This window comes from Leptonotus elevatus, chromosome 7 (genome assembly GCF_054856555.1).
Source record: "Leptonotus elevatus isolate MCC_2025b chromosome 7, RoL_Lele_1.0, whole genome shotgun sequence".
Classification (NCBI taxonomy): Eukaryota; Metazoa; Chordata; class Actinopteri; order Syngnathiformes; family Syngnathidae; genus Leptonotus; species Leptonotus elevatus.
In genome coordinates, this window is record NC_141245.1 from 24,059,512 (window position 1) to 24,087,212 (window position 27,701).

Genomic DNA, 27,701 nt, shown 5'->3' on the forward strand with positions numbered 1-27,701 from the left:
CCATCAAAGTGATGGTTTGATTTGCGCATGCGCACAAGGCTTAACCCTGCTTCTGCTTTTGCTGACTGTGGTTCCGGATGGGCACATTCGCCTCGACCCAGAGCACACAAATGGTACCGCTAACGAGCTGACACGTCAGGTCGGTGCTCATTCAACGTTTTTCACCGTTTACTTTACAACTAACATCTACATTTTTACGATGTTAAACTTGAGTATTGCGCTCGCTTTCAATCACATGGCGATAACGGCCTCGCCTAAGCAGTAGGAAAAAAAGAAACAAAGCTCCGTTTTTATCATTTGCCAAACGCTTTCAAACTTACTCCAATAAGTTTAGTATAAACGTTTGTCGACAGAAAAAAATAATCTAACATGTCGTAAAGCAGGAGTTTTTCTGCCACCGAGGTTTTTTTTTTTCTCCTCAGCTCCACCGTGTGTGCTTCGCCAAGTTGGCCAAACATGAGTCAGCATTTTAAACTTGTCTTGACTAGCTAAAAAAGTGCTAATAAGATAGCTACCAGCGTACTCGACGATTCGCGATGTACAGTACTCCCACATAAGATGTGTTAAACGTTATGCCGTCACAAAGCCAATGCTCAATTGTGTTTAAATTGTATGGAAATGCATTGTATGATGACGCTGAGGGGTGTTCCTAATATTACGGTCCTGTTATATATATATTTTTTTTACATCACTGCAAAAACACCCTTTCAACAAATAAGCATCTTACGAAATACAATTTTCGCTGTGTCGAACAAAACTGAGTAGTACTTTAAAAAAAGTTTTTTATTTTTTTAAATTAATTTTATAGTTACGCACCACATTTTCCGTAACAAATGCGTGGTTAATAACTGCCAAAAAAAAAAAAAGCCCTGAAAATGGAGATGCATGTTTTTTTTCTTGACTAAAACAATCCAAAAAAGACTGGTAATGTTTTGGGTAATTGCAGTAAATCACCCAAATATTGAAAGTGACACGAAAGAAACGCGTTTTACACTTTACTATCAAACTAAACAGAAAGCAAAGAATTACACGTGTATTTAAAACAACTCAACTCAATTGCATTCCTAAAGCACTTTCAAACAAACTGCATACAAAGTGCTGCACATGGAGTAAATCAGTCATGCAATAAAGACTAGTAAAGCAAAAGAACAAAAAAATAATTAATAAATATCACAAGTAGGTAAGTAAACAAAAGACTCAATTACTGACGTTTCCTGAGCAGTTGTGACCGTCTCCCTTGTGTGTCTGTGTTATACTGCCACAGGGTTGCCATTTTATGGGGGATAGGGTCGATGCCATGGACTTCCGGGTTTCACTCAACAGCGTCGTTTCTGGCCACGGATGGCCGCGTTCCAACACTCGCGCCCCTCAACCGCGCGCTCTCGTCGAGAGGGCGTCTCAACTCTCTGGAATGCGATACCACACACTCGCACTTATCGATGGGAACGCGCAACCGAGGGGCACAAAGGCGGAAGCGCAAGAACCGGGACGTCGCAAACAGGAAACGGAAACAAAAGCTAATGTGTGAAAAGTCCCGCCTCCTCCTCTGCAGTGTTACGGAACGATTTAAACTCTTATTCAGGGATGTGATTTTTTCCGCTAATTCGCGGAATTCCGCTTTTTTTTATCTCCAAAAATAAAATGTTACAATTTTTTAAGTGGTAAAAAATCCGATTTCGTCTCTCGACAGCATTCCATTTGAGTGTTTCCGTAACTGAAATGAAACTGATTTTGCGATTGGCTGAAGTCTCCGTGTTGACCAATAAACGCGCTTGTTATAAAGGCATAGGAGTATGCCGTTGTTCATTTCTCAGAGGTTTTTGCCGGGTGTTTAAAGAAAGATGTCCGTGATCGAACGCAAAGATGCTCCGCGAGTTAAGGAAATGGACAAGATCGTAAAAAAACAAGTTTCGATGGGACCGGTTAGAGAAGGATATATCTGCAAATGTCGGAAAGAAGACTGTGACGAATTTGTTCGGTGACTTTATTCGGAAGATCGATCGTGCCGGGAAAGCGCTTTGCATTTGGTGCCGTGATACCGTTGACGACGGTGCGAGAGGTTTCAAAGCTCTTGAAAGTCACGCAAAGAGCAAAAAAACACGTGAAAGAACTCCAGTCAAGAACAACAAATTATTCCATCGCTGGAAGTTTCGGTGCCCAAACGAAAACTCCAAAACTTTACGGCCTCCATCCCTTATTGACGTCACAATCGGAAGCGGTAATAGAGAGACGTGAACCTGCACCAGTTGCTGACAGAGTCGTGAATTTTGAGGTCGGTGGTAAACGTTTCAAATGAATCGAAATCAAATTTTCGAAAATATTTATAGTTATTGAATCGGTGGAGGCTGGCTGGTGTCTGCGGATCTCACGCGGCTTCGTCTGTCCTTCCTTCCTTTTCTCGGTCTCTCCTTCGGTCTCTTGAGGCCTCCCTGATTTTATGTTTTTTGGATTTGTCGGGGTCTGGATGTTTCTTGGGCTGGGGAGGAGTTCTGGTGGGGGGTGTCGGGTCGGTGCTGGATTTCACCTTCCTTGGTTTTCTTTGGTCCCCTCGGGTCTCCTGGTGTTCGGTTTAGGTGAACGGTATGAGATTTGCACGCACGCACGCACGCACATACACATACACAAAAAAAAAAAATAATAATAAATAAAAATAAAAATAAAAGAGCAATGATGATGACATTTCCGAATGAACAATACTGAGCTCTAAAAAAATTAAAAAAAATTAAAAAAAATCGAAAATATTATAACGTAATAAAAATGGCCATAAATATTTAACGTGGTTAATCATTGACACAAACTCAAATGAATGCTGCATGTTTGCACTTTTCAGCTTTCAATATGTTGACTGTCTTGATGTATGCAGTTACAGAGATGATCTTAGTCAATCATGCCCGCGGAAATTTTCCGATAATTTCACTTTGGTCAAATCACATCCCTGCTTATTGCACGACACCAATGTATCATAGAATCAAAACTTCTATTTTTTAAAAAAGTGAAACGCCCGAGATTCATTTTATTTTGTGATCCGTAACGATGAAGCCGCTCCTTCCTCTTCGCTCCTCAGGCCGAGTCGACCATGCTGCTCCAAGCCCAGCGCGTGTCCGTGTTCACCTTCCAGTCGGCCGTGCACAGCGCTCACGTCCTGCAGTGTCTGGACGAGCAGCGGCGGCGGGATGTTCTGTGCGACGTGACCGTGGTGGCGGAGGGCCGCAGCTTCCGGGCTCACGCTGCCGTCCTGGCGTCGTGCAGCGAGTACTTCCACGGCCGCGTCGCCGCCGCCGCCGCCGGCTCCAAACGCAACGCCATCGTCGCCCTGCCGGATGAGGTCAGTTTGGGAACGCCGTCCGATTTCTTTTTTTTTTTTTTTTTTCTTCTTTTTAAGAGCTCAGTATTGTTCATTCGGAAATGTCATCATCATTGCTCTTTTTTTTTCTTTTTTTTTTTTTAAATATATATATATATATATATATATATATATATATATATACATATATATATATATATATATATTATTTTTTTTGTGTGTGTGTGTGTGGGTGAGTATGTGTATGTGCGTGCGTGCACGCCGTCCGATTTCTGTAGCGCTCGTCTTCCATGTGGCTTGATGAGTTTTTTGACGAGAGGCGGGAAAACACCCTGCACTGGTTGCCGGGCAATTGCAGGGCACATATAGACAAACGAGTGAACATATTTTTTTAATTGTAATTGTGAATAAAAGGAGCAGAGCAAGTACGGTTGAATTTGCTTAATGAATTGTGCCAAAATGCAGAGAATTGGCATGAGGCGTTTGCTGAAAAACTCACCGTTTCTTACTAAGGTGCTATATGAGTACAGTATTGAAAACAGGAAGTATTTCAAGTGCAACATTGTTTTTGCTGAAGATGATTGAACGTGAAATCCGGTTTTATCCTGCTGCGCCTGTCGAATGTGTGAAATGTTGAGGCGAGTTGAAGAGCTGCATATAGTTTTTTTGCCGCCATCTTGTGGCATGTATGGGTAATCAAAAAAATAATTTTGAGTTAATTTAAAGTTCCTTTAACGCCATTAAGTTTTTTAACGCTCGATTAATGAGCTTGGAAAGCCTGTACTGGGGGTATTTCAGTCGCAAGGCAGCAGACATGTCCGCATCAAACTTTAGCAGTAATAAATTGAATAATAATGCATATATTTTTGGAGACTGCGGTCAAGTTGTATTTTACAATTTTTAAAAATGTGCAGAATTTCACTTGTTACTTCATGTTAAAGATTAGGTAGCTCTGAATATGAAAAGAAAATGCACTGAGTTGTCACCAACATCTTACAAATGCAATTATGCCATCTAGTGGCAGAAAAACGACCTCAACACAAACCAATATCACACATCTTTTTCATTTGAACAAAATGTTATGAATTATTATGAAATTACTGTATCAATGACGAAAAGATGCAGCCATATTTCTATTCGTTTTTCTCCACTTTTATGTTTACAACTAGACTATGAAAACTTCATGCGATTAAGTACGATTACAATTTTTAATCGCCTGACACCCCAAGTAATTCTGAACCTTTTTGGGGTGTGCATCAATTACTCTTAAGATGTTGGCTATTTGTACTAAACGTATGGCACTTGTTGCCGTTACTCACTATTCAAGTTTAAACTTTCCACACGCGTGTGCTGGTTAAATGTCATCCACATTTGATCATGCCTAATCAATTATCCACCTCTTTTGTCTCAGGTGACAGTGCAGGGCTTCGAACCTTTACTTCAGTTTGCCTACACGTCAAAGCTTCTCTTCACCAAAGAAAACATCCACCAGATTCAAAACTGCGCCAAAGTCTTGGGCTTTCACAACCTGGAGTCGGCGTGCTTCGATTTCCTCGTCCCCAAGTTTTCCGAGCCCAAAGCGCACGAAGTCGAGCCGAGGGCCTGCTGCCGGGGCGGCGGGGCCAAACCGCGCGGCTCCGACTTGCCAACGGACCCCCCGTCGCCGTTCCCGTCGGGCGCTCCTGTCCCGACTCGCGACTTGTGTTTGGAAACTTGCGGGCCGCAAATGCCTTCGCCGTCCTCGGAATTGTCGGCCGACATCGCGTGCCCGATGTTGGCTGCGCCCGATCCGGACGAAGCGGGTCATTCCTCTCGGATGTGCGGCGGGGACATTTTGGCCGCGGAGGACGTTTGCGGTCAAAGCCGGTCGGGTCGGCCGGAGCTGCCGTGCGAGCTGTCGGCTGCGGAGCGCGTCGATCCGCAAGTCGGGGTCCGGCCCGGGCAGAGACTCAACGCCGACTGCGGCCTTGCTTCTTGTCCAGGTATGGAAGATTGCACTGCGTTATTCCAGCAGAAAGCCAAAGGCGAGGAGTTCTCCGAGAGGAGCAAGGAGGAGCGGGAAGTTGCCGAGCATCTGGCCAAGGGATTTTGGTCGGATCTGTGCACGCCGCCTCAGGCTCAGACCGTGCCCCCCTTGGACCAGAACAATCAGGAAAAAGCCCCCCCGGACTTCCATTGGCTCAAACAGCTGGACCTCGCCTCCAATCCGGCCGACTGTCCTTTCCTCAGGGAGCTCGGCACGGGCGACGAGGCAAACTCTCGCACCGACACGCTGTCCCAGTCGGAGAAGAGCCCTTGCGTATCCTCGCTCAACTCGGGGGAGGACTCCGACATGGACACCGACGGAGATACGGAGGCCAACAAAAGGAGGGCGGCCGAGGTCAGCATCACATTCACAACATAATTCCGATTGCTACCGATTATTAGTGGTCAAGCAGACCGATAACCGATATTTCAAGCCGATATTTATTTCAATGAAAAGAGAAAATATTAGCGTCACTATAAAAAAAAAAAAAAACTTTTCTTTTCATTTTAAAGCAGATATTAATTTGCAGTAAAAGAGAAAATATTAGCGTAAAAAACCCCAAACTTTTTCTTTTAATTTTAAAGCCGATGTTCATTTGCAGTAAAAGAGAAAAATGTTAACGTCAGGATAGAAAAAATATTTTTCTTTTAATTTTAAAGCCGATATATAATTTCAGTAAAAAAAAAAATATTAGCATAAAAAACAACAACTTTTTTTTTAATTTTAAAGCCGATATTCATTTGCAGTAAAAGAGAAAAATGTTAACGTCAGGATAAAAAATATATTTTTCTTTTAATTTTAAAGCCGATATATAATTTCAGTAAAAGAAAAAATATTAGCATAAAAAACAACTTTTTTTTAAATTTTAAAGCCGATATTCATTTGCAGTAAAAGAGAAAAATGTTAACGTCAGGATAAAAAAAATATTTTTCTTTTAATTTTAAAGCCGATATATAATTTCAGTAAAAGAAAAAATATTAGCATAAAAAACAACAACTTTTTTTTAAATTTTAAAGCCGATATTGATTTGCAGTAAAAGAGAAAAATGTTAACGTCAGGGGAAAAAAAATATATATTTTAATTTTAAAGCCGATATTCATTTGCAGTAAAAGAAAAAATATTAGCGTTAAAAAAACAAACAGTTTCTTGTAATTTTAAAGCCGATGTTCATTTGCAGTAAAAGAAAAAATATTAGCATTAAAAAAAAATCTTTTAATTTTAAAGCCGATATTCATTTGCAGTAAAAAAGAAAAATTTTAGCGTCAAAATAAAAAATATATTTTTCTTTTAAAATTTTTTTTTTTTTTTTTTGCGTAAAACCCCACCCCCAAAAAAAACGTTTTCTTTAAATGTTAAAGCAGTATTGTGGGGGAACCCCACTGACTCGCTGTGACTACTCTGCAGATCCAGTTGCCGTTCCCGGTGGAGCAGATCTCCACGCTGAGTCGCAGCGCTTTCCAGCAGCTTCTCAAGCACCATTCCATGACTCCCGAACAGCTGGAGTTTGTGCACGACGTCCGGCGCCGAAGCAAAAACCGTGCGGCGGCGCAGCGATGCAGGAAGAGGAAGATGGACAGCATACAACATCTTGACAGTGAAATCAAAACATTAGTAAGTCGCTTCAATTGTGTTATGGAAAATAATTATTTAGCACGTATTAGCATACGTTTACACTGTCTTGTGGACACCTGCATTTCCTTTTAACAATGGGCTTTTCGCTTCTTGTACATGAAGCAATATGGAAGTGACCTTGACTGATAAGCCTGCTCGGAACAGACTGCTTGCTTTCCTGTCTAGCTGGCCCCCCCGTTCTCCTCCCAAAACCTAACCAGGCTGCGTCAAAATCTTCCCATGATCATTTACTGCGCTCTCTCTCTCAAAGATACTTTCTTCCTGGAGATTGCTCTGTAAGACTTGGGTAATTTTGAAGCTTCAAATATGCAGAAACCCAAAAGAAATCCACAATTGGAACATATGAATATATTATATCAATTGTATTGATGTAGATTTCAATTCACAAGAGTTCAGTTCGATTTGATTTAGATTATTATTTTTTCTCCCCCGATTCAGTTCAATCCGATATTGATTCATTATGGAACATCAATTATTCTTAAATATTAAATACATGATTTTTTTTTTAAGCTCCACAAAAAAATATATAGATTACATTTTGCAGAGACTGATTAAATTAGGGCTGTGCAATTAATCAGATTCAATTCATTCATTTACCATTTCAATTATTACACTCCACAAAATACTACAAAATCTGCAAAATCGTAAAAAAAAAGAAAAAGATCATTAATAATAATTTTGAGTTGTTTAAATTTATATATGTGCACCTTTTTTTATTTTAAAATAACTAATTTAATAAATCTTGTTTGGTCCAAAAGTTGCTTAAATATTTTTTGTGTTTGAAATAATTGTATTTGTCTTCATATTTTTAAATGTTTTGTACCAAAAAAGTAATTGTTTGAATAATCAGTGATTTCAATTATTCAGCCTTTCAAATTCTATATTCGTGTTAATTTATGGGGAAAAAGTGATATTAAAACAATCGATTACAATGATGATGACATGGTTTTATGAATCGATATCACGCTCCAAAAGGAAAATCGATTCGATATAGCTTATTGGATTTTGTTAACACCCAGCCCGAGTAACCATCGTCCTCAAATGTTACAAATTATTCAAATGTTCTTACCCAGAACCCGAAGTCTGGAAATTAGGGTTTGAAAAAGTATGCAATTGTGAAATCTCAAATGTTTGCATCAATACCAGATATTTCAACTCCGCTGATAGCCACCTTCCGATTGACCTCCATTTTCATCCAGATCGATTCTGAGAAACGAACGACAGTCCGTACGTCTGAACGGCATTTGAAACTTGTTTGCAGAAAAGCGAGAAGGAGAAGCTGCTTCAGGAGCGCTCGGAACTGGAACAGAACCTGGAGGAAACCCGCCAGAGTCTTTGCAGGCTGTGCAAGAGCGTCAGCGCCGAATCCGCCTCGGATCAGGACCACCTGCACTTCCTGGCCAAGCTCTCGGCGCCAGACTTCCCAGCGTTGCCGCACCTCGCCGATAAAGATGCGTGACGCAAGCGGTAAGTTTGGACGTCTCCAGCTTGGACGTACTTTTCACATTTCCGATCGTTCATGTCCACGGAATGGACTTTTTCACATCACCTTCACATGGATTTTGCTTGTGTTGCATTCTTCAATCACATCAACATCGATATGAATTTGACGGTAGCATAGTTACGAGTGTGTTAATAACCGTATGGGAGGCTTCTGTTTGATTTCTCAGGGAAGGACTCAACCTGATCCCTATACCTCTGTGGAGGAGCAAAACGGACGAAATGAAAAGTAAATAAATTGCAAAAAGTGAAAATAAAAATGGATATAAAAAATTAAATTCGAAAATGAAATACAAAAAATAAAAAATAAAAATAATAATAAAAAAAAAATATATATATATATATATATATAAAATTAAATATCAATTAATAAAAAAAATAAAAATGCTCTGAGCTCACATTGATTTATTTCATGCTGCAAACGCTCTGTCTGGACAAAATGTTATTCAAATGAGGGGGCGGGACTAATCGTGAAGATCCATTGTTGGAGCTCTCTATGCAAGCCGGCGCGACTTCCTCGTTTGCCAAACCGCTCACTCGGCAGTTTGTAACAGCGGAAACCCAATCCAAGTCCTGGCGTTTGAAGCATAAAATAAATAAATGTGAGAGCAGAGCGTTTTTATTTATGGATTGATATATATATATATATATATATAGTGTGTGTATATATATATATATATAATTATATATATATATGCACACTGTATATATGTATGTATATATATATATATATATATATATTGTGTTTTTTTATATACATTTTTTGTATTAAATTTTTTAATTATAATTTTTATATCCGTTTTTCTTAGAACTGTTATTCATTTTTAATTTGGGCAGTTTTGGTCCTCCATATACCTCCACATTAACTCATCACTCTAACAAGTTTTTATCATTGTCAAGTGTTATATTACTGTACCATGATACTGTGTCCCTAAACAAATATGCAAAGCACTAACTGAACTTTTTATGTTACTGCTAACACACATTGTTGGTAGTATTGTTAAAAACACATTGCATGGCTTAATGCGAAACGGTTCTAGTGCCTGAAAATGGCTACGCCAGAGAAAAGATGCTGTTGAATGCAAATTGTGCCTTATGCATTTTTTTCTTCTTTCTAACTCTCTAGCACTGTTGCACATTAACCCAGAGCCTTTATTGACATCTGCATCTATGGAGTATTTTTTATGAAATGTTTTCTTTTTAATAAAAAAATAAATAAATAATCCCTTGTGTAGAAAGAAGCTGCTCCCATGAAATGGTCATCTAAAAATGTACTGTAGTAGCGCAGCTGCGCCTGTGGGTGGCAGTGCAAGTCAATAATTTCAATGAACATAAGTGACAAATAAGTTCTCTCTATTTGTAAATGTGACACAACATGGTGGATTTTACTGCTCGCTTTAAGGAAGTGAAAACATTGTTACTTAAAATGACATGCTGACATAACAAACTTTTGTTTTGGAGAGTGAGAAGTCAAAAATGTTTCTTGCATACCAAAAAGAAAAAAGAAAAGAAAATTCAATACAGAAAGAATCTTTTCAACAAACTTTGCAACTTATTGGTTTGGCAGTATGATTGGTTTTCTTTGGCTTTTTATTTTCTTTTTAGGTTTTCAATTATGACTTACTCTCTTTTTTTCTTTTTTTGAAAGACAAGCAGCCAAACAAATCAAGTCTAATAAAGCAGCGATGACGTGACAAATCGAGTCATTGTACAAAAAAAAGCCTTTCTAAAATGTCCTGACTTGTGTTTGGCCTTGTTGCGTCTTGTTTTATTTTGAGACAACAAAAGGCAACCAAATGTCAATATTTTGTGTCTTCCACAGAGCACAGCATCAAGTGTTTAATTTCACCAAAATCCTCAAGCAAGTACTTAATAATTTTAGATCAAATGTGATCATTCTTAACTCTTTTGAGCATTTTAACTCCTCTTTCAAGGCAAACTGAATTTTGTGTGCCGTGGCGACATAAACATGAAAGATCGCGTTCCATTCTTTACATTAGGAAATAAATGTATGTTTCTACCTTATGGCATTCTGTAGTAATCCCCGTTTGAAAATAGGTAGTTTGATGAGATGAAAATATTTTCATAATTCTATTTAATAATTGTAAATATCAATTACAAGCATTCTGATCATTTTTATAGTGCAAAAAGTCAGCATATGAACAGTAAATTTCAAGAAAAAAACAGCCTTAAAATTCTATTTTCTTTTGAATTTATGTGGGGAAAAAAAATCATGGTTTTATGAATCGATTTCAGGCTTGAAAAGGAATTTGAAGTTCATTTTTTGATATATTTTTTTAACCCAGCTCTATCATTTAACAGTATTTAGTTGCAGAGAATAAAAAAGGGTCAAAATACCAACAAACAAAAAAAGTCCAGCATTACATATATTTTTTATTTTTTTCAAAACTGTTATTTCAATAACCGGTGATAGGTTGTACTTAAAATAAGAAAACTGCATGAACGGCAAACTGCAACTCGGCCGAGGTTTGAAAACCGCAGCGCCGTTGGCAATCAATTGTGCATCTGAGCGATGACATTTAATCTGTCCCAATACTTTTGCAAGCGTGCGTAGCGCAACTTCCCATCGTTATCCCGCCCAAGAAGTCGCCGCTCGCACACGAGCCGCCTCGCAAAAGCGCGACCCCAACGAGGATTACGAGGGCCAGACATCAGATATCATCGCCGCCTCCTTCCGGCCTGCCGTGACCACACGACCCTCAAGTTTATTTTTATTTTTTTATTATTATTATTTTTTTTAAAAAAAAAATTAATTTTATTTTATTTAATTTTTTAAATATTTTTTTTCCCCTCAAGTTGATGCCGGTCAAACGTGGCTTTGCTGGCGTTTGCTTCTCCGCGATCCGGATTCTCACCTAACCCCCGCGTCTTCCATTCACCGTTTTGCAAATAAAAAAACAACAAGGTCAAAAAAAGAGAAGGTACGATGACCCCCTTTTTCCGTAAAGAGAGACTTGATTTGAGGAGGAGGAGGAGGAAGAAGCCGCCGCAGCAGCTGCGCGACATGGCAAGGTCAGGGACTGCTAATCCGCGGCCTCATTCATGCCAGATTAAAAACCTGCTCCCGGTTCTGATTAAGAACGCAGGGTTAGAAGATTAAAGAGCGGCAAACAAAATGAAAGCACTTTAAGCCCAATCCTGGAATTCATCAGAATACCAAAACCTTAAACGCGTTTAAAGAAGGAACTCGATCTGCCAGTTTTCTCTCCACGCCGACCCGTCGAAAGGTTCTAATTGAGAAACGACAACAAAATCAATATTGATATTGTAACGTTGTCATTTTTAGCTGCGCGGGGTTTGTTTGCGTTGGGCTGTACGCACGTTTACAATTACGCTCGCGATTATCCCTCTGAAAGGCAAAAGAGTTGCTCGCAAGGATTAGGAAACAGGGGGATTAGAAATTAATTAAAACATCTGGAGTTTTGTCCACTTGCTTTTGCTAAATCGCACAACATACGCACGGGCTAATAGAACGCACGAGTATATTACGGTTTTCCTGCCGTGAACGAGCCGCAACATTGCTAGTAGATTTTGTGCTGCCCAGGCAAAAAAAAGTAGCTTTCATTTTTAAGACCACCCTCTGATCTGCAAAAAAAAATTGTCAATTTGTCTCGCAGGGGTCACACGGAGAGAAGGACACAATACTTGACTATCATTCCCAACATACGGTCCTTGACCTTTTTGTGACACGACAGTAATCGTGTATAAGATGTTAAGCGACTCTGACCTGATTTGCGCGTCTCCATGAACTTCATTTTTTGGGGCTGTTATTCCATCGACGTAACGTATTGACCCGCGGCTGGCTAGCAAAACGCGCTAGCACCCTCTTGATACTTGAGATTAGCTGACAGTTGAATACTTGCGGAGCAGCAGTCACTCACACACACACACACACACACACACACACACACACACACACACACACACCACTGGACCATTTGGTAACATGCCATACAGATATCTTAATAATAATAATAATAATAATAATAATAAAACAGCTGGTCTGGGTTTAGATACAGTCGTAAAAGTAAAGTTGAGGTCGGGCCTGAAGATAGCAAAAATCAGAAGAGCCTGCAGTGTGTAGGACAAATCTAGATTGTCTCTAGAAATGGTCAATTCTGGTCCAGAAAGTAAAAAATCCTGCCACAGATTGGCTTTAGTTACTGGCTAAACCAGGGGTAGGCAAGTTCGGTCCTAGAGAATGTTCAAATGTAACTTAAAAGTGCTAAAAAAAATAAAAAAAAGGTTTAGTTATGATAAATCATTTATGTTTTCATTCTTTTCGACCCAACAGAAATGCGCTTTAACACCTTTTTTACAAAGCTTGTTTATTTGTCTCTCAAATGTTCTCAAATGCTGCCCCCTGGTGAGTCGGAGTATGAAATTTAAATATTTAATTAGCAGCTAATAGAAATCCATTTGCTAGTTTACAGCAGTATTTTGATTTGATCATCATTAATAACCTCTCAAGGAACCCTTTAAAATAAGACTTGCAGTGATGTACCTGAATTGTTTCAGGTGTGACACGAAATGGCAGCAAAAAGGGGACAAAATAAGAAAGTCAACACACCAACACTTAACGAGCAGCAATCAAAGGGTTAAAAGGATGTAATGTTTTCACGTAACTTTTTTTTTTTTTCTTCTCATTCGAAAACAATTCTGATGCGACGCCTTACATGCTCGAGAGAGAAAAAAAACACATACTTAATAAATACAACAAATTTGAAAACAATTATCACTGATGATTAAACAACGTTTTGAAAGAGAGGTGCAAAAAAATAAGTATTGCACAGCGGTTTGTTTTAAATATGCAAATGTTCTCCTAACAACAAAAGAATTCCATTTCACCATGACTTGCCCACAAAAAAACATGAATTACACACAAAAAGTACAATTTGTGTTTTGTTTGTTTTTGCATAAAAACAGAAAGGCCATGATGGTAAAGCATCATGATGTCAAATGCTGACAAGCTTCTATGACTCCCCCAAAGGACTTTTTTAATGAATTCTTCCGGTTAAAATATTCATGAGCTCTACAGCAAAACTACAGAAAAACACTAAACTCTGCGATGAAAAAGTTTTGATTGTAACAATGCAGTTGGACACATTCCGCCATTTTCCATGAAAATCTGAAGGGGCGCCGCCGAAAGTTGCGTCGGCGTTCGAGTCCCTCGGGCGCGTCCGCCGATCGCGTCCGCCGCTCGCTAATACTTGTTGTGCCACTCGCACTGGCCGACGCTCACCTCCTCGATGTCCAAGTTTTTCCTGGATTTGTAGATGAACTCTCCGATGGCCACGAAAACGGAGAGGACCAGTCCGGCCGCCAGCACGATGAAGATGCCGCCGATGTTCTCCACGCCGAGAGCGCTGGCCTCTTTGCTGTCCTCCTCGGGGCAGCCGTTGCCCCGCCACCACTTCTCCTTCATCATGTGCAGCTTGCCTTCCTCCTGAAGCTGCAGGATGGCGATGGTCACTTTGTCTCTGTAAGGGGAGCCTGCAGAAGAAAACACAAAACCATTCAAGCTACCAGGGGGGGGGGGAGGTCATCAGGTCATCAGGTCATCAAACCATAGTGAAAACTTTGCTTTGTCCTGTTTGTTAATGTTTTGTTACCTTGTGTTTGAAATGTGCTATATTAATAAAGTTGCATTTCCTTGCCTTGCCTCGAAAACTCAGATTATTCACAAATGTACAATTTACATCGCCCTGTCACATACATGGTATAAAAAAAAAAATTTTTTTAGAGCGTGGGGGGCAATATTCTGAGAATTTTTTATTTTTACATTATTTATGTATTTATATGAAGTTATTTTATTTACATTATTTTCATGTACAATTAATACCTTAAAAAATAGTATTTTACGGTATCAATTGTACATGAAAAATAATAATTTACCAAATTCTTTCTGGACAAAATATTAACCAAAAATGTCTCAGTGAGTCAAGTATCCCTTTAAAAGTGTTTCTTCAGATTTGTGTTTGAGACTTTCCATTTATCGTCATCCATTTTTTTTTAGTACAGTATACTGTATTTGGCTGCATTTAGATAAAGTATCGTGGACGAGTTCATCTATAAAGGGACCACTGGGAATAGCCAAAGTGACCCTAAAATGGCTGCTTTAAACCAAAATGGCCGACTTGACTTCCCATCAAATTCTGTGTTGCTAGGTAAACCTGAAAAATGTGACACGGACTTCAGGGTCTAAATTTGGAAAGAATTCCACAGGCCACTACTGAGCCCCTTGTTTTTTTTGTTTTTTTTGTTGGGGGGGGGGGGTCAGGACTAAGTTGTCTACCTATTGGTGTTCCCACGCCGTATCCTTTGGAATCTATAAGACCCCCGATCTGCGTAAGGTTACAGTTGCGCTGGCTGATGTACTCGATGCTCGTCGACTCCATCAGAAGAGCGTAGTCGGTGGTGAGGACCCTCTGGATGCCCTCGCGGTTGTTCTTCACCAAGGCAGTGTTTTTCCGGCTGCTCATGAAGGCCCACATCTTCTCGTAGGTCGAGATCTTGGATTTCTGTTGGGTGACGGTCGAAGGATTAACTCTACATTGCCGACGGTCAAAGGACACGAACGTTGTGCTCGGTATCATTAGACTGACAACTTCTGGATTCAGTAACCCTCGCTATTAATAGTTTTGAGATCAGGCAGTTTTGCTTTGGCACCACCTACTGGCGGTGATAGTTCCGAAGTGAGTTGAGGAGCTTCATTTGGACAAAAGTAGTCTTTTGCTGGCATCTTGTGGTATCTATAAGCAGTCACGTTTTTTTTTTTGCTCTACACAGCAGGGGCTGTGTCTCTTCAATGTATTAATCATTTTACCGAAAAGGGGCTGTGTCTCTTCAATGTATTAATCATTTTACCGAAAGGCTCACGAGATGCTGTGACTATCGCGAGACCTACAGCGAGACCAGAAACCCTAACATGGCGGCGTCCTGCTGCTAAGATAGAACTAGCTCTAATATACTAAACTAATCCAAATTTAACCATCATATATCTTGCATTTTCTCTTCTCTCTTTTTCATCCGGCAGATCTGAAATACCACCCAACGTGGAGGACCTTGAACGTTTCATCGACGGATATTTTTACAGCTGCGCGATGGAGGATCCTGCCGTCGAGAAACCATCAAAGAAACCCTCTTCGAAGAAGAGGAAAAACGATTCAGCGACGGACACGGACGACCTAACCACCACCACTACGGACGTTTCGGTCAGTGTGCTGGAGTCCATAAATAAAAAACTTGACGTCCTCGGCCTCATCCTCGAGGACGTCAAAGAATTAAAAGTAAGTATGGAATTTATCAGTCAGCAGGTAAGTGTCCTTAAACAGGAAAATGCCGAGTTACATTCTACACTCACGACTGTTTCAGCCGAGCTGGAAACTATGAAAAAAGAAAATAAAACGCTAAAAGAAACAGTTTTAGATGTACAATCCCGCAGTATGCGGGAGAATTTAATATTCTCAGGTATATCTGAGAATACCTCTGATAACCCAGAGGTTGAGATAAAAAAATTTATGACGAATTCATTAAAAATCCCTCAGGAGACGGTAAATAACATCTCTTTTGACCGGGTACATCGGCTTGGAGCCCGTAGAGGCAACAAACCCCGTCCTATTATTGCAAAGTTTGAACATTTTAAACAGAAATTATTTGTTAAAAGTAAAGGACGGGAGCTTAAAGGGACCTCATTTGGAATGAATGATCAATTCCCGAGAGAGATCAATGAGCGGCGAAAGGTACTGTTTCCTATAATGAAACAAAATAGGCAGGAGGGTAAGCGGACTACGATAGCCGTTGATAAGTTATATATCGATGGCCAACTATTCCGGAACCCCAATTCCACTCCCTGGCTGTTCTAATTAGCATTGGTGGAACTAAACTTAGTTTGATTACTAGGTGTATACATATACTGTATATGTGGTTATAAAACCAAAAACATGAATACTTATTATGTTTAGGCTATATTATAAATATAATATTAATACACAACTATATCTAAAGTATATTTATAAAAAATAAAATAAAAAAAAATCTCGCTGGGGTTACTGGTGTATTGTTATGTTTAATCCCCTGTTAATTTCCCTCACTTTCACCGCCCTACTCGTTTTTGCACGGTTTTATTTACTTACACGTTACCTTACACGTTACCTTACACGTTACCTTACACGTTACCTTACACGTTACCTTACACGTTACCTTACACGTTACCTTACACATTACCTTACATGTTGCCTTATACGTTACCTCATATTTTATACAAACTATATAAATCACCTAACCACTTTGATTCTATCCTATAACATGCCAGTGGTGGCAAATGGCCTATACAGATATATACATAGGACTGTGTTTATATTATTTGTATGCATAAATTAGTTTTGGTTTCCTGGAATGTTTGTGGCGCTCGCTCACAGGCAAAAAGAATAAAAACTTTAGACCATCTCTTAAAATTAAAAGCAGATATTTGCCTCCTACAAGAAACCCACCTACAAAAATCTGAAGAAAAATTACTTATTGATAAAAATTTTAGCCAAGCGTACTCTGCCCCTTATAACAGTAGACAAAGGGGAGTCTGTATACTCATACATAATAATTTACTCTTTACTCTAAATAATACAATAACAGACCCAGAGGGCCGATACATTATTATTCAGGTGACTATATTTAATAAAATATATACATTCGGTAATTTATATGCCCCTAATAATGATGATCCGGCCTTTTTCCATGAATTTTTCTCTAAACTGTTTGAATTAGCAGCGAACTCTACTATTATTATTGGAGGAGACTTTAACACAACCTTAAATCCATTAATAGATCGTTCTAATAAAACAACATGTATAAGGCGATCACAATCCACAAAAGTAATAGGGGAATATATGGATGACTTTGGCCTCGTCGACAGCTGGAGACTTAAAAACCCAAATAAGAAGGAATTTACCTTCTTTTCCGCTGTGCACCGGTCCTTTTCAAGAATTGATTTTTTTCTTACAAATAATTCTATTGCTGATAAAACCGTTACAAAAATACATCCTATTATTATTAGCGACCATGCACCAGTCTCCCTTTCCCTACAAGTTGATTATACCTTTAAACCACCACCTACATGGCGTTTTAACATCTCACTACTAAACGACGCAGAATTTGACAAAATTATAAGAAAAGAATGGGCGGACTTTTTGGAAATAAATGACTCTCCAGACCTATCTCCAGCTCTTCTCTGGGAAACCGGGAAAGCAGTAATTAGAGGTAAAATTATATCATATTCATCTTATAAAAAGAAACAGGATCAAAAATTAGAAAAAGACTTGGAAGATAAAATTAAACAACTGACGGATGAGTACGCAATAAACCCAAATAACCAAATATGGACTGACTTACAAAATACAAAAATACAGTTAGACGATATGTTAACTAAAAAGACAGAGTTTATAATACAACAATTGAGATACAACAACTTTGAATATAATAACAAATCAGGTAAATTTCTTGCAAACCAACTTCAACGTAATCGGGAAAAATCGCTTATAACGGCTATTAAAGGTACAACTGGTGAATGTACACAATCACCAGAAGAAATTAATCAAATTTTTTATAATTATTATCACAATTTATACTCAGAAACTAATAAACCTAACCCAGAGCATATTGAGGCATTCCTCAGTAGCTTAAGTATACCTCAGGTAACTACTGAATATAAAGATATGTTAGATGCACCACTTACTATAAACGAGTTGTACAGTGCTCTAGATAGTATGCCAAATGGCAAAGCACCCGGCCCTGATGGTTATCCGGCTATATTTCTAAAGCACTTCTGGTCAATGCTTGCTCCACTATTCTTAAGAGTAGTAACAGAAATTAAAACTAATGGTCACATACGCCCACACATGAATACAGCAGCAATTAAACTTTTATTAAAGCCAGAAAAAGACCCCACCCTTCCATCAAGTTACCGTCCGATTTCACTAATTAACACTGATATTAAAATTATCACTAAGGCTTTTACATCTAGATTAGAAACAGTAATCCCGACAATCATTCATAGCGACCAAACAGGCTTTATTAAAGAGCGTCACTCTACTAATAATATTAGAAGGCTCTTTAACCTTATTAGTATGTCACAGCGGCATGATAAAAAGGCAGTTATTATATCATTGGATGCAGAAAAAGCTTTTGATAAAGTTAACTGGTCCTTCCTCTTTGCTGTTTTAAATAAATTTGGCTTTGGGAAGTCATTTATTCACTGGGTGTCAGTATTATATGATTCTCCTAAAGCTACTGTTACTACTAATGGGATTATATCTAAGAGTTTTACTCTACAGAGAGGCACAAGACAGGGATGCCCACTGTCGCCTTTATTATTTGCAATATTTATTGAACCGCTTGCATTAGCCATACGCCAGGAAAGAATGATTCAAGGAATTCACTCTGGGGTAACAGAACATAAAATTAATCTATATGCCGATGATATTTTACTTTATTTAGAAAAGCCTGCTATTTCATTAGGGGAAGTATTTAACTTAATAACTAAATTCTCACAGTTATCAGACTATTCTATTAACTGGACAAAATCAACACTTCTACCTATTACAGAAAATTCATGGAACCCTGCAAGCCAGGACCCATACTACTCATTTCCTATAGGTAATTTAAAATACTTAGGCATAAAAATCTCACCTAAATTAACTGATTTAGTTCATTTAAATTTCACTCCACTTCTGGATAGCATTTATAGTGACTTGGAGCGCTGGAATAATCTTCCTATTTCTCTAATAGGACGAATAGCCACTATTAAAATGAAAGTTTTACCCAAAATAAACTATTTTTTCTCAATGATTCCATTTAAACCTACGGCTAACTGGTTCCAGTTGTTGGACTCAGCCGTTACAAAATTTTACTGGAAAAAAAAAAAAGCAAAGATTAGTCTATCTACTCTTCAGAAAAATAAATCCAAAGGAGGTCTAGAGGCACCAAATTTTATGCACTATTATATAGCCAACCAGCTACAATATATTATTTTATGGGCACAACCCAATAGAGATACTAACTGTTGGCTGGAACTAGAACAGAAGGATTGTAATAACCTCAGACTCCTAGATTTACTCTTTATTACAACATCGATTAAGCGCCATAACTGCTTTAAAAATCCAATGATTTCCGCCACCCTGACTGCCTGGTGGAAGGCACTAGAAATGACAAAAGCCAAAGTGGAGCCCAGCGGGCTTTCTCCCCTATGGCATAACCCCGACTTTCAAATTAACAACCAATCGTTTTATTTGAATGTGTGGGAGCAGAAAGGAATTACACATCTCCACCATCTCTTCTCAGATAATATGTTTATATCATATACATCCTTGCTCCAAAAATATAAAATAAAAAACGGAAACTTTTTACATTATTTGCAAGTTAAAAGTATGATAAAGAAACAAATTCCAACACTCCAGGGTACGCTCCAACCGCCTGTTTTAGCTAAAGATATTACCAAGCTTTCTCCAACAACAACAAAAAAACTCTCAAAAATATATAAGTTACTTTCATATACTGATAAAACGTCTTTACCCATCTCAAAATGGGAAACAGACTTGTCTATAGCTCCGGAATCTGTCTTTTGGATTCAAGTTTGTGAAAATGTTTTTAAAATGACAAAACACACAAATTTACAACTTATCCAATATAAAATTATTCACAGAACATACATTACTCAATATATGATGAAGAAAATGGGACTCTCAGACTCCGACATTTGTCTCCAGTGTTTACAAAACACTACAGACACTTATTTTCATGCTTTATGGTTATGTACTCCGGTTATGTGTTTCTGGACTAAAGTCTTAGAAAAACTTTCCGCTGTCTTGGACTGTAGGATACCGTTCTCTCCAAACTTGTGTTTGCTAGGTGACTTAACAACAATTGACTTACCACATAAACAATTTCAATCTATACTTGTAGCCCTTACTATCGCAAAAAAAACAATTCTTGTTAACTGGAAAAATAAACAAACTTTGAATATCGACCAATGGTCTAACCTCCTCATAAATCATATTTTAATGGAAAAAATATCTGCCTCAAATAAAAACCAAATGTCAAAATTTAAAGAAACATGGTCTACGTATATAGAATTTTTTAACCTAAACTTGGATTTTAATTCTGCCTGTTAGCGAGAGCCACAGCAGCGTTATAACTGGCATTGATGTTTCTGTATTAGGCAATTTGTAACTAATGGTTGTGTTTCCATAGTCAGGAACCCGGCTGCTGCCAGCGGGATCGAGCGGATTCACCTCCGATGGGCACCAGGGGTTGATATTCGGATTCACGGCATGCCAGTGGGTTAATTCTGTGGGTGCTGTCCCCCCTGGCGGGGAGTGGGCGGGTCTCCCCCTCTGTTGGCTGCTGGGTGGCGGCTGCGTCTTGGCCGTTCCCTGGGTCTCTTGGGGGGTGCTGCGTTGCGGGGCTTTCCCTGGTGTCGGGGGCGGCGCCGTTCCGGCGCGGTCCGTCGCTCTGGGCCCGGCGACGCGGTTCGGGGCCTGTGGGCCGCCGGGGTGCCCGGTGGTTCCCTCTCCCCTCCCCCTTCCTCCCCCTTGCTGCCTCTCCCTCCTCGCCTCTCCCCGCCCGTCCTCCGCCTCCCTGTCCCCTCTCCCTCGTCGCCCTTCCTCCTCCTCTCCCCCTCTCCTTGCGTCCCTGCCGCTGCCCCCTGCCCTTCTTGTCGTCCCCTTCCCTCCTCCCTTCCCCTTCCCCGGTACGCCTTCCTTCCCCTCCCCTGGGCCGGGGGCTCCATCCATGGCCCGGGTCTCGGTGCTATGGGGGCCGGCGGGGGTGGCTGGGGTTTGGTGTCGTGCCCGCCCCGCTCCGGTGGGCGTCCTGACACCTCGGGCGGGACCCAGTATCCGGGGGGCGAGCCCTATCGCCCCGCCGGACGGGTCCCATATGCCCGCCGGGGTCCTGGTGGGGTGGGTGGGGGCTTGGTGGGCCGGTGCGCCTCCTGCCCCCGCCCGGTTGGGGGGGGCCCCGCTGGTCACACCTCTTAACTCACTACACTAGGTTTGCACAATACACTTTTATAGACATATAGGGCACATAACACACTTTGGGGGGTGGGGTAGGGTGGAAACACCGTCTTCACCCTACAACTCCCCTCCAATTTTAATACACCACACAACTTGTGGGTGGGGGGGGGGCTTGGGGGCTTGTGGGGGTGCCATCGGTTGGGGGCCGCAGTATAGAGCAGTGCTGCGGTCCCCTGTCCGTGTCGCCACCCGCCCCCCCCCCCCCGCCCTATCTATTTTTTTTAATGCACCACATACACTCAGCAACATGCTTGGGTGGCGGGTGGATCGGAGCGTGGGAATATCATTTCCATCGGCTCCGGTTCACCTGCTCCTAATTTTAATGCACCACACACACACACTTGTATATACACTGGGTGGGGTCACATTCACGGTTTAGGGGTAGAGTTCGCCAGTCCGCGAGCTGGCGGACTCAGTAACAGGGGTTAATTTTCACAAAGAACGCTGGGGTGACGACCGGGGCCTTCCCCCGCTGGGCCTGGGGTTCGGGGGTGTCGGCCGCCCTCCGGTGCCCCCATCTCCCCCTTCTGCCCCCGGTGTTCCGTCCTTCCACACGGCGGGGGGTGGGGTGGGCGCGGCTGCCCTCTCCGCTCCGCTGTCCGGCCCCTCTTCGGCGCCGGTGCCTGGGTGCGGGTGGTCCCCGGGGGCTGGGGGTCGGGGGTTGGGGGGCTGCCGGTGGGTCGGGGTGGGGTCGGGGGGGGGGGGGGCGGCTTTGTTGGGGGGGGGCGGTGGTGGGGGTTGCGGGGTGGGGGGGTGCTGGGGGTGGGGGGTGTCTGGGGGATTGGGGGCATGGGGGCGGCTGGGGCTGGGTTGGGGTGGGTGGCGGGGGGTGGATGGGGGGCGGGGGGTGGTGGGGGGGCGGGGGTTGGGGGCCGGTGGGGTGCCTGGTGGGCCTGCAGTGCCCCGTCCTGCTGCGTTGGGCCGGGGGCGCGGGCCGTGTTGGGGCGGGGGGCGCTCCTGCTCCTGGGTTTGCTCTCCGGCCGGTGGCCCTGGTGGGGCCCGGGGGTCGTCCTTTGGCGCTGCCGCGGCCTGGGGGGCCCTGAGGTGTTGCGCTTGCTCTGTTCCGGCGGGGGTCGACGGCTCCCCTCTTTGGTGGAGATTTTCATGCATGCCAGATCCACCACACCAGCATCTACCGAAACTCAGACACAATCTGTTTCCTCCTCAGGTTATTGAATCGGTGGAGGCTGGTGTCTCGGATCTCACGCGGCTTCGTCTGTCCTTCCTTCCTTTTCTCGGTCTCTCCGTTGGTCTCTTGAGGCCTCCCTGACTTTATGTTTTTTGGATTTGTTGGGGTCTGGATGTTTCTTGGGCTGGGGAGGAGTTCTGGTGGGGGGTGTCTGGTCGGTGCTGGATTTCACCTTCCTTGGTTTTCTTCGGTCCCCTCGGGTCTCCTGGTGTTCGATTTAGGTGAACGGTATAAGATTTTTTTTTCTAATAGGTTTTCTGGTGAGCTAACAAACACACGCACGCACGCACGCACGCACGCACACACACATACTCACCCACACACACAAAAAAAAAAAAAAAAAAAGTATGTATGTATGTATGTATATATGTATATATGTATGTATATATGTGTATATATATATATATATATATTTAAAAAAAAAAAAAAAAAAAAAAAAAAAAAAAAAAAAAAAAAGAGCAATGATGATGACATTTCCGAATGAACAATACTGAGCTCTTAAAAAAAAAAAAAAAAAATCATTTTACCGAAATACTACTTTCCCTAATAGCCAGGGCATTGGCACCATCTTGTGGCATCTCAGAGCATTACAGAGAGAATTCACAAATAGTGAATACAGAGGTGGCAAATCCAGGTCCAGAAAGTAAAACCCTTGCCGCAGTTTGGATTTAGCCCTAGGTGCTAGCTAGCTAGCTAGTGATGAGTTATTAACATTGTTTTTCAGTTTCAATTTATATTTTAGCCGTTTTGGATTTAGTTATAGCAGTATGGCTCAATGAATAGAATTGTATTCTTATCTGTGTTACTTTCATGAGAAAGGGCAACGGGTTTGTACATTCGCTATCTTTAATGGGAGGGCCGGTCTCTGCCGGTCGGAAGAAGGGAGTCACAGGCTTATTATTATTGTTTTTCTCTAATCTGATTTATACCTATGGGAACTTGCTGAACTTGCTGATGGGAGGAGAAGGGGGATTTTCTTGTATTCACTGAGTTGCAAATAAATGTACTGTGGGCTGAAGGAGGAGCACACTTTTGAACAGAACACTGCTTGGGTGACTTCAATTGTGTGATCAGAAGCTTCTGTGATAATTATTTACCTTTGCAAAGGGACTTCTTCACCAGGATCTCACCATTCAGTTAATTGAACACGCAAAGAGTACAATACTTAATATTGTCTACTCTAACACTAGCTAGCCCTCATGGTGCTAGCTAGCTAGCTAGCTAGCCCTCATGGTGCTCGTTACCTGCTAGGGAGCTAGCTAGCTAGCTGGCTGGCTGGCTGTGGCAGGGTTTTTACTTTCTGGACCTGGATTTGCCACCTCTGACCGTGTATATGGGGGGGCGTACCTTGAAAAAGGTCATCGTGGAGCCGTCTCTGACCGCACCGTACTCTATTTTCGTTTGCTTGGCCAAGTCGTCGGCGGAGTCAATGGGCGAGTCCATTCTCTCCACCGTTAGAAAGGCAGCCAAGTTGGCAGTGTAGGAGGATATAATGATCAGCGTGAAGAACCACCAGATCCCACCGACGATCCTGGTGGAGAGGGCCTTGGGCATCAGCTCGGAACCTGAAAGACGACGATGGCCACGCGTCACCAAAAATGACAACGGCACGCCGCAATCATCCAGGCAATCAAGAAAAGCGCACCTTGCTGCATGAGCGCCCCGACGCCGAACCAAACGCTGTTTATGAGGGTGAAATTGTTTTCCACCACGTCGGAGTCCGGGTTGCAGGGGTGAGGGTTGTACCACTCGTACGGAGTGAACCTGGGGAGGCAAATAGAAACAGCTCCTGAAAAAATAGCCGGGGACGAATCGAGATGAGGGGGAAAAGATGAGTTGGATGCGTTCACCTGGCGATAACGAAGAGTACGCAGCTGACGCCGAGGCAGGCCAGCAGCACGTACATCCAGATGTCGGGAGACAGCGGGTTGAGGAAGGAGAAGACGCCCGGATTGGTGCCGTTGGGCTTGTGGTAGAGGATGCTGATGCCCAGCGTCATGAAGGGCTTGGAGAAGTCGATCACCTTCTCCCTCACGTAGGTGATGGTGAGGGGCGCCACCGCCAAGTCGGCCACCTGGCGAGCGTCACGCAAAAAAAAAAGCGTCGGGGATCCCTCAAGGCGCGCCGGGGGCGGGACAAAAAAAACGTCCTCAGATTGACTCGCGAGCAACTTACGTGGTCGATGAGCTCGCGCACCATGCCGTTCCACTCGCCTTTGTCGTTCTGAGCGCCGTATTTGCCGTCGGACACCAGCTTGACCTCGTAGGAGAAGCCCAGGATGTTGGAGAGCTCCTTGAGGAGGTCCAGGCAGTATCCCTCGAAGCGGTCATTTCCATACAGCGGCTTGTCGGACTTCTTGTACATCACGTAGGGATTTTCCTGGAAAAGCGGCAGCACGTCAATGCAGCGAACTGCAATTGCCCGAATGATCCTATTCGCTGTTTCTTTCTGTGGAAACGTCAACCGTTTCCTGGAAAAAAAATCATCTATTAGTGTGTTTTTGTGTTCTTCTTTCTGAGAGTCAAAGGCTTTGGCTCGCTCATAGGAAAGTAGTAATTGATCAAGTGTATGTGAAAGTGATGCATCTTGACTGTTCTAAGAGCTTTTGGAAACCACATCGTCTGTCCTTTTTTTTTTTTAGGGTAAAGATGAGTTTGACATTTACGGAGGGACGAGAGTGATCATGACCAGAAGGTTTCTCATTCTAATTTATTTATTTTATTTTATTATTTTTTTTTTCTTTCTAAGAGCTCAGTATTGTTCATTCGGAAATGTCATCATCATTGCTCTTTTATTATTATTATTATTATTTTTTTTTATATATATATATTTTTTTGTGTGTGTGTGTGGGTGAGTATGTGTATGTGCGTGCGTGCGTGCGTGCGTGCGTGTATTTGTTAGCTCACCAGAAAACCTATTAGAAAAAATCTCATACCGTTCACCTAAACCGAACACCAGGAGACCCGAGGGGACCAAAGAAAACCAAGGAAGGTGAAATCCAGCACCGACCAGACACCACCCACCGGGCCACCCACCAGAACTCCTCCCCAGCCCAAGAAACATCCAGACCCCAACAAATCCAAAAAACATAAAATCAGGGAGGCCTCAAGAGACCAAAGGAGAGACCGAGAAAAGGAAGGAAGGACAGACGAAGCCGAGTGAGATCCTATTCTCATTCTAATTCTAATGAAATTTTTTATTTTTATTTAATTTTTTTTACCTGTGAGCAGTATCTTATTTAGCAGATGACAAGACTTCAGTCATTTTCAATGTCTCTCAGACATCACATAGCGTTGGCACTTTGCAAATAAAGCAGCAATGCCCTTATAATAAAGTCACAGGTGAAAAGCTTTTCAAATAGGTCGCAGGTCATTTTCACTCATAAATGCAAAGAAAAAGAAAGTAGTTATAGTGTCTCCCATGCTAGCATGCAGTGGACTACTTTCTCATTGAGAAACGAGAACGGCCATCGTCCTAATGAGAAACTTTCTCATTTGTAAAAAAAAAATAATAATTCTTATCTTCATGAGAAACTATGTTAGAATAAGAATGTTTTCTCGTCTTATTGAGTAACATAAAAAAAAAAAACATGTCACTTAAGGGTCTCCGTAAAAATTATATTATATAAGCAGCAACAATTCTTTTTAGGTGATTTTATTTTATTATTATTATTATTATTATTATTATTTTTTAGGAGAGTAAATTTCACTCTATTTAGAGTGGGACCAAGTTTTAGAGTAATATTTACACTTGGAAAAGAGTCAAATAAAGAATTAGGAAAAAAAGTCACTCAAGGGTTCAGGAACAAACTCACGACCTTCAGCTTGGGAGACTGCCACGCTACCACCTGCGCTATGCCCCTCCTACTGTTTGCTAATATCCAAGAGGAGACCAAAACTCTTTATTTTACTCCCTTCAAGTATAAAAACTGAGGCTATTTGGTCGCACTCTAAATAGAATCAAATTTACTGTGTAGGTTTTTGTTGTTGTTGTTATTTGTGGCAGAGCTCAGTCCCTCTATTTAGTGTACCAGAATCGTGGTGACAATGAGGGTCCTGTTGGCCATGGAGTCGGTGACGTTGGTGCTGGAGTCCTTGTTGCTTTCTGTTAAATTAAGGCCAGTCTGCGAGTTCCACACGCCAATCTGTTAAAGACGAAAATGTACAGATGACAATCTAACCAGGCCGCAAAGTTTGGCTTTAGCCACCGTGCGCGAGCAACACGAAAGGGAAAAATCAACAACGCACAACAGATGAGAGACCGGACGTGGACACGGTTACGGGAGTAAAGGGAGGAAAAAAATGGGAAATTCAGACCACAAGAGTTGATTAGTAAACAGCGTTACTATTCCTTTAGTCTGCTTTGGGGGCAGCTAAAGTACAGACCTTTTTCCACACTTTATTCAGGCGATTGTTGCCTGCGATTATCTTGCAAAAAAAAAAAACAATAAAGAAAAAGCACTTTTAAATGGATGACATTGAACATTTAAAAGATAATGGAGCAAAATGAGGTGGGAAGCTAACAATGACTTGTTTGCTTTGACTTGCAACGAGTATTTCAGTCATTGTAAACATTTGAAGAAGTGTTTTTAAAGGAGACATATTATGTAAGTATTCCTTCTTCTTTTAATAAAGTTTGTCTAATATTATGCAAATGTGGCTTTTTTAACTGCCAGCATTTTGACAGATTTTTCGAGTCTTTTGTGACAATATAAACGCCAAGCTTAGCAAAAAGACGAGGAGACTCTTCTCTGCCCTGATTTTTTTTTCTTGCCTCGTTCCTTTTTTTAGTAGCTGTAGAACATTTTCCTTTTCTGATCAAAAAGCGGACAAAATGAGCTCGTCAAGCATAAATATGACGGTCGCTAGCTAGCTAGCTAGCTAGCTAGCTCCCTAGCAGGTAAATCAGCACCATGGGAGCTAGCCAAGGAGCTAGCTAGCCAAACTGTGACAGGGTTTT

The 27,701-nt window shown here is 41.5% G+C and overlaps 2 protein-coding genes across 3 annotated transcripts in view; one reads left to right on the forward strand and one right to left on the reverse strand.

Moving 5' to 3' along the window:
• Nucleotides 1–18: 18 nt before the first annotated feature.
• bach1a (BTB and CNC homology 1, basic leucine zipper transcription factor 1 a) lies at nt 19–10,479 on the forward strand. The gene is made up of 5 exons (XM_086079912.1): nt 19–139; nt 3,065–3,325; nt 4,716–5,684; nt 6,735–6,941; nt 8,224–10,479. Exons 2-5 carry the CDS (start codon nt 3,077–3,079, stop codon nt 8,419–8,421), a joined length of 1,623 nt encoding a protein of 540 aa, XP_085936038.1. The 5' UTR covers nt 19–139; nt 3,065–3,076; the 3' UTR covers nt 8,422–10,479.
• Nucleotides 10,480–13,075: 2,596 nt separating this feature from the next.
• The window catches only part of LOC147171647 (glutamate receptor ionotropic, kainate 1), a 44,421-nt gene continuing 29,795 nt past the window's right edge, over nt 13,076–27,701 (reverse strand). Inside the window, exons 9-16 of one of the 2 annotated variants that reach the window (XM_086079903.1) lie at nt 27,128–27,169; nt 26,773–26,886; nt 24,918–25,121; nt 24,593–24,816; nt 24,388–24,506; nt 24,090–24,307; nt 14,779–15,004; nt 13,076–13,976 (exon numbers count right to left, since the gene is read on the reverse strand). In XM_086079903.1, the coding sequence (XP_085936029.1) occupies nt 13,687–13,976; nt 14,779–15,004; nt 24,090–24,307; nt 24,388–24,506; nt 24,593–24,816; nt 24,918–25,121; nt 26,773–26,886; nt 27,128–27,169 (1,437 nt within the window). In that variant the 3' untranslated portion in view covers nt 13,076–13,686. The remainder of the gene's footprint in view (nt 13,977–14,778; nt 15,005–24,089; nt 24,308–24,387; nt 24,507–24,592; nt 24,817–24,917; nt 25,122–26,772; nt 26,887–27,127; nt 27,170–27,701) is intronic. The other variant, XM_086079904.1, reaches the window with a different exon arrangement.

Bases quoted from the DNA above. Each gene is read 5' to 3' on its own strand.
- bach1a (XM_086079912.1), top strand. From the start codon at position 3,077: ATGCTGCTCCAAGCCCAGCGCGTGTCCGTGTTCACCTTCCAGTCGGCC. The intron at 3,326-4,715 runs GTCAGTTTGGGA...CTTTTGTCTCAG, and splicing joins TCGTCGCCCTGCCGGATGAG to GTGACAGTGCAGGGCTTCGA. The intron at 5,685-6,734 runs GTCAGCATCACA...ACTACTCTGCAG, and splicing joins ACAAAAGGAGGGCGGCCGAG to ATCCAGTTGCCGTTCCCGGT.